Here is a 7348-nt window from a genome sequence, read left to right on the forward strand (position 1 = left end):
TTCTTTACTGTCCGAGCCCCCAAGGTCTGGAACAGCCTGGCACCGGAGGTGGTTCAAGCGCCTTCATTGAACACCTTCAAGATGAAACTGGATGCTTATCTTGCTGGGATCCTATGACCCCAGCTGACTTCCTGCCCTTTGGGCGGGGGGCTGGACTCGATGATCTTCTGAGGTCCCTCCCAGCCCTGATGTCTATGAAATCTATGAAACCTATCTTCTTGAAACTTGGCAAGCTTCATGCCCTCAGGAGGGGCTACCATCCCTGCATTTTCATCAGAATCAGGCAAGAAATGACAAAGTTATAGGCTGTTTTGTGCTTCCCCATTATAGCCTATGCATGGAACGTCGAGACAGCATCAAAACAGTGAAACCATTTCGACAAAACAGAATGGACCCGTGCTTTTAAAATGAAATGGAACTCAAAACGAAACACTGTTCTGTCAAAACGTTGAACAGAAGTCGAAGCAGAACGCTGCTGTTTCACACAGCCCTCCTGCCTATCCTAGGTCCACTCCTCAGTTACCTAAACCAGCGCCACCCAGCGCAAGTCCTGTCACTCAGCCACTCCAGAAGGGGAAAGAAAAGAAAAGAACAAAGAGAGAGAGAGAGAGAGAGAGGTGTAGAACAAGAAAGAAAAAAAAGTAATCACACACCACGAGGGGTGAGGGAAAGAATCCCAAACACACACCAGGCACTAGACAAACACTCTAGCAGTGATCACCCACTCCAAGTTATTAATACAGAGAAAAGCCTCTTCAAGGCCCTCCCACACCTGAGCTGCTTATCCTAGAGCCACTATTCTCTGCTTCTAGCTCAGCTTGTTTATATCCTGTGCGGAAATGTGATTGCTGAGCCCTAGAGCAAGGGGCTGGGAGTCAGGCCTTTTGGCTCTGTCCTGGCCTCTTGCAGGACCATGAACAAGTTATTTGACGTCTTTGTGCCTGTTTGTTCAGATACAAAACTATATAAAATGCCACTGTGCTCTGGGAAGTGACTGTTACACTCTGTACTTCTCACTGGCTCTGAGTGACCCTGCACTGAATGCATGCAGGCTGCAAGGAAGAGGGCTGTGAGCTAGACTGGACTCTGCCCCTTCCCATGTCCCTATCCCCCATCCAGAACCAGGGGCTCCTATGCTGCCCATGTGCCTCCAGGGAATCTCAGAGACCCTGTGCAATCTTTCCCCTCCACAGCAGTGTGCAGGTAGAACTGGATGGAGTGGATCTGTGATCCTTCTTCCATGCTCCTTAAGTGTTTGGAGAGCCTTTGAGGGAAGGAACCATAAAGGAACACAGTGTATATACTGGGTACGATCTGAGAACTGGAACACCCCACTGTCACTGCAGTGGCTGAGAGTTGAGCACACTGTTAGCTTGGGAGGATCCAGCCCGCTCTTCACCCTTACAAAGTAGAAGAGAAAGGAGGGGAACCCTTATTAGCTAACAGGCAGAGAGCACCCAGCCACCTGTCCTGCCAGAGGCCCCTGGATAGATCCCTTCTCTCAGATATGTCTCTCAAATCTTGCCTTCTCTTTCAGTGGCAAATTTGGGCTGTGGCTGGATGGGGATTTGTACCGTGGAGGAAGCTGCCCCTGTGAGACTTTCAACAACGAGACACTATCACACCAGGAAGAGTTTTTTATTCAGGACCTGGAAGTGTGGGCCCTGCCCTAAGCTGCAAGGCCAGTCCTTGGACTCTCCCTTGTTTGGCACCTAAAAATAACAAACTGCTTTTTACCAGTGTTTTTCTCTTAGTTGTTCCCCAGCAACCTCTGGAAACTGTCCTGGAAAGCAGAACCCTGCTGCCTGTCCCATGCAATGGCAAGGGAAGGCAGCCTGGCTTCACAGACACTGCTGCTGTCTCTCTGTTTATCCCCTCTATAACCATCGCTTGTCCTCCTTTCTCTTGAGTTCTTTAGCCTGGAAAAATGAATGGGATCCTGCTTTGCAGAGGCTCACATCATTTGCTGAGCATGCACTGATCTTGGTCTATGCTGGGTGAAAGGCCCAGTTCTGTGGCATGGGCAGTGATGGGGCAGTTCTGCTCCCTGGTGCCTTCAGAAGTTTTGGGTGGCTTCTGCAATTAGTTTCATTGTGCCAGCTGTTACAGGGAGGTCACAACTGGAGGAGCTGGATGATGCCATGCAGAATTGTTCATTGGGAAGATGGTCTAGAGGATAATAAATTGAGCCAATACATCCACAGTGGCCAGGTGGGTTGCTGAATTCTGAACCAAGTGAATTGCCCAACACGGAGGGCTCAGCCCAGCTAGAGTGATCTTTGATGCTTGCCTTTGCTGTCACTCCCACAGAAGGCATTATGACAATGGTAAGCTATAGATGGATGTCCTTTGACCAGCCTGTCCACCACAGCACACAGCAGGTACTGCATATGTCTCCCCAGATTTCAGCCAGAGGGAGAGGGCTGCAGCTGGGAGGGTGTCCCTAAAAGAAAGCCCTGGAACAGATGATAGGGCATGTCCTTATACAATTCAGGCTAGTTCCTCTCATTTGTATGAGCACTACACTTCAGTCTCTGTTATAGTAATATCCAGTTAGAGATACCTTGCTACTCCCCTTCCATTTGGCACTCTGTCCTGCCTGGTATCTTTAAAAACACATAGTAAAAATACCAGCCAGCCAGCAGAGCAGATGACCAGTAGGGCTGTGCAAAGCTTCAGTCCCTGATTCGATTTGGCGGATATTTGGCCTGATTCGGTGGCTGAATCTCCGAAGCAAATCAGAGGACCCTTTAATCTTTCTGAATCGAATCGGAGCCCTCCAAATCAATTTGGAGAGATTCAGAAAGATTCGGCAATTCAGACATAGACACAGCTTTAAATGTTTTTTCTACATACCTCTAGGTAGCAGGCAGCTCATGAATGCTGAGCTGCTGCGGGGCATGGAGTGTCCCCCAGAAGCGTGGGGGGTTTCCCAGAGTGCTTGGCAGCAGACCCAGAAGTTGACCAGAAGCACTTCCGGGGAGTGCGCAGGGGGGCTTGCGGGGGGGGGCGCCCTGTGCGCTCCCTGGTGGATCCAGAAGTGGACTGGAAGTACTTCTGGTCCACTTCCAGGTTCGCCACCAAGCATGTGGAGGGCCCCCCACACTCTTGTGGGACACTACATCTGCCCCAGCATCTCAGCATTCACAAGCTGTGCTGGTACCTCGAGGTATATAGAAATACCTTTAAAATCTGTGTCTATGTCTGAATTGCTGATTCTCTGAATCAGCATTGAATCTTCAGATTCAGATTCGGCTGAATCGAATCAGGGACAGTGATCCAAGTCAACGATTCAAATCTCTGTCCCTGATTTGGGCTGAATCCAAATCCAAATTAAATAGGGCCCACTTTGCACACCCCTAATGACTAGTATCAGGCTGCAGTAACTCCTGAACTTTCGAAAATTGCATGTATAAACTGAAGTACGTGCTGCACTGAAGGCGAAAATAGAGGTCCACCTGGGCCATGTTTCTCCCCCCCACCCCTTCCTCCCTTGCAGCTTCCTGGATCCACACCTGTGCTGTGAGGACCACCACCCCCCTACATGCACACAGGAGCATCAGAATTAAGATAGCCCCTTCCTTGCCCTATGCCAGTGATGCTTAGCTTTCAGCCCATGGAGTCATGTCATCCAGCCCATGTCATCCAGCCCCACAGCTCCAGAAATTTGGGGGCAGGGAACTGTGGCAGTGTCAGTTGCGGTGGCATCCACAGCTGCAACAATTCATGCTGCCACAGCCTCCATGCCCTCAAATCTGGACCTGTGGAGAACCCCTTGGGTCAAATGACACAGTTCTGTGTCAGTTTGCACCCATATACTGCCCCACATGCCAACCCCACACTGGATATGGCCAACAGGCCAACCCAATCCATGGGATCTAGCCTGTGGACTGGTCCTGCACCACTTATCCAGCCCATGGGACCACACAGTTGAGCACCACTGCCCTACACTGTAGGACCTTGAGAAATAATTAGAGAGGAGCCAACCAAAGCGTCCCATGGTCAGCACAGCTGCAGAAGCCACTGAAGTAGGGACCTTTGGCCATTCTGAGCATTCTCTACAGCAATGACTATGCTGTCTGCCTTGTGCCAATTAGATGTTCCTTCCAAGCTTCACAGCACCCTTCCTGTCAGTACATTCACTCAGCTTCACTCCACACCTTCTCCCTCCTGCTCTCCTCTTCCCTAATGTCCACCCACTTCCTTTTTTCTTTCCGTTTAACTGATCCCCTCCTAACTAATCAGATCTTCTCTCAATTCCCAAAATGAGCCACTGTACTACCATGCCATTTGCTGCCATCCAACTGTTCATTCTACTGATATGGTCTAACATTATACTCACCCAGCTTGTCACCTTACTTTGACTGGGTACCTGTTAGTGCAGGGACATTCTATTACTCTTGTGTCAATACAATGCCTTGCTCAACAGGGCTACATTCTGGACTGGTGCTTAGGCATTTCTGTAATAAATACATTTAATAAGACACTAGGTCAACTTTTCTCTGCCTTTCTTATGGAGACATTCAGATCCATGTACTAACTATGGGCTACCAGCCCATTTCTGAGAGTCATTTAGCCTGGGCATTACAGACCCGATCAAGTGCAGACAAAAAAAACCCATGCAGAAAATACAACACGTGCATTCTTAAGGAATTAACCTCCCTAGCCAGAGCAAACCTATGTCTAGATAATGAGCAATAACCAGAGATGTCAAGAGCTGTCTGCTTCAGGTCATTGTTGGTTCTGCTACAAAGTTTGGCCTTTAGCAGAGCCAAGGTCTGTAAGCCCTCACACACAGATTTATTATTGAAAGTTTGTAGCCCTTCTTGGGGAATTATCTGCCAAACCCCGCAAATGGGCACTGGTGTATAAGCAGTTCATATTCTGGTAGCTGCAAAAGACCTTCTAGCAAGCTGACAGCTGCAGCCTTGTTGGTCAGCATGCTGCTGTCTGCTTTAAATAGATTTAAGCGAAGTTGAAAATTCAAGTGGATAGAATAAAACATGGGAAAGAAAATATACACCCTACATTTGACAAAGTATGAGATTGAATTTTATTAGTAGATGTTTAGGATTGTGAATCCAAAAAGATGACAAAGCCGGTAGGGAAATACAAATTGCCCGAGCAAGGGACTAACATTAGAGGGATGGGGGTGATGAGGGGAACGCAACTAGGTTACAGAAAATACAGTGTGAGCCACCTAAGCCTGGTGGGGAGGGAAGGCGGGGTGGAGGAAGGGGAGGGAGTGGGTTCGCGACACTGAGAGAGAAAGAAGATAAGAGTAGCTACCACTACAGAGTAGTGGTATCTACAGACCTGCCCAGCAAGTCAGTCGTTGGGAGAGGGAAGGAGCAGAGGCCCAGGGGGCATGTGCAGCAGGGTTCAGAGCACAAAAGCCACCCCATACCAGGAGCCGCCTCTGCCGCACACAGATGGTGGCAAGGGAGGCAAATGCTCCCTCCCCCACCAAATGCAGGACCCATCCTGCCCGACAGGCAGATCCAGGGGCATGTGCCTCCCCATGGCCTCCTGGGCTGCGTGCCTCCCCCTCCCCATGTCCCCTGGATGATCCACTTGCGGCTCTGTCCCCTGCCCCGCACCAGTTGTGCTACCTCTCTCACCGCCACTGGGGGTGGGGGCAGATTGAGGCCCCAGCAGTGAGGAAGGGAGTGGGGGCTAGAGTTGGGGCCTCCATCTACTCCACGCCCCCGCACCCCACGGCCCTTTCCTCTTCCCCCTCCCCTCCCCACAAACTTACCTGCTGGGCTGGGGGGGAAGGTAGATCTTGAGTTCCTTTTCAATTCCCAAAGTGAAAGGTTGGAGACCACTGCTACAGAAACGTCTTCATCCGTCTCAAGCACCAGAAGCTCACAGTCTGCTCAGCCCACACTCACATGGCATGGCACTCTCATCTGCATTTCAGATGGTCACAGTGGGAGAGACACCAGAACTAGTTTGTCTGCTAGAGCTGGCATGAACCATGCAACCTTTCCCCTCAACTAGTATGTACTTGCTCAATAACATCCTTTCCCCTAGTCCTCAGGTGTACTTTCCATGTCTTTGGGCCACATTTCACAATCCTTACCAGCAAAATGAATTAGTAAAATGCTGCTGGGTTTTCATCTAAATCTTCATTTAAACTTATTTTAAACTTTGGCTTTTTATCCCCTCACAGGAGTTGTACAATGGCTCAAAGCAGCATCACTATTGTGGCAGATTGTCAGCAACAGGCCTACCTTCTGGCTGATCTAGAAACCTGCTGCTATTGTGGCTGCAGTGTCATGTGCTGAGACAAGATAACATGCAGCAGGACTCTTCCTTGGCCTGAACACTTATATCCCTCCATGGTATCTTAAACCTGGACTGACTCCAATCTAAATGTCTCTCCTGCTCCACATTAGAGAGTGAGAATAGAGCAAATATCTCTTTCATATGATCTTCCTTAAGATTAGGGGCATCTCAGCAAATTCATGAAATAAAGGAATTCAACACTGGGTTCATGTCATTAGGTAAAAAAACATAGGTTTGCTCTGGCTAGGAAGGTTTGTTCCTGAAGAATGTATGTGTTTTGTCTGCACGTTTTTCTTGTTTGCTCTTGATGACTGGACTTGGTTTTTAATATAAAGTCCACCCCATGATTCCATTTAAGAAATTGTATTAAAATACCTGTTCACCGGGTTTGTTTTTTTCCCCTATTACATTCAGGTTGTCAGTTTAACTTCGCTGAAAAAATAAACACTCCACTTCAAAGGTTAACATCTGAGCGCCTCTCTTTCAAAAGTGAAGAGTACTTTTCTACAGCGTAAGACTCTTTTACACAAAATATTTTAACAGTAAAGTGCTCTTTTTAGAATAGTTTTTAAAAGAGCAATTAACTTGAAGTGACATTCTGGAAGGAGTGCATTAGTCTGTTCAAGGAAGGGGACAGTGAAAAAAATTCAATTTCTGGAATCACTCAACCTGACATCAGGTACAAGCAGTTCATTCAAGTCTTTGTAACAGATGTGCTTTCAAGTCAGTAAAGACTTAAAAATGATCATTACATATACACATATAGGTCAGAATCATTGGTGGGACACTTAAAAAGGAGGAACAGTACAACCCCACCTCTCAAGCACTTCTGCTTCTGCATATTAATTGAATAGCAGAGCAGGAAGCAGAGGATAAATATAACAACTGGATTGTTCCCAGTGTCACTGGTTTGTACATGGTTCAGAAATATTACCGGTCATATTTGTACAGATGTACATCCACCGCAAGCAGCAGCCTGAAGAGCTGTTGTTCTGCTGCCAGGGGTGCAGGGAGAACACCCATCCCAGTATGCCTTGCAGTGGGCAAGTCTCCAGTG

General features: G+C 48.2%; 1 protein-coding gene across 9 annotated transcripts in view; it reads left to right on the forward strand.

The window, feature by feature from the left end:
• Positions 1-6745, forward strand: part of TLDC2 (TBC/LysM-associated domain containing 2) — a 115596-nt gene extending 108851 nt beyond the window's left edge. For 6 of the 9 annotated variants that reach the window (XM_025216086.1, XM_025216078.1, XM_025216079.1 and 3 more), the window contains one exon: positions 1538-2769. In XM_025216086.1, coding sequence (XP_025071871.1) covers positions 1538-1673 — 136 coding nt within the window. In that variant the 3' untranslated portion in view covers positions 1674-2769. Of the gene's footprint in view, positions 1-1537; positions 2770-6175 lie in introns of those variants that run through there. The other 3 variants (XM_025216080.1, XM_025216082.1, XM_025216085.1) reach the window with 1 other exon arrangement.
• The last annotated feature ends 603 nt before the right edge of the window (positions 6746-7348 follow it).

The sequence above is a fragment of the Alligator sinensis genome, unplaced genomic scaffold, assembly GCF_000455745.1.
Source record: "Alligator sinensis unplaced genomic scaffold, ASM45574v1 scaffold398_1, whole genome shotgun sequence".
NCBI lineage: Eukaryota > Metazoa > Chordata > Crocodylia > Alligatoridae > Alligator > Alligator sinensis.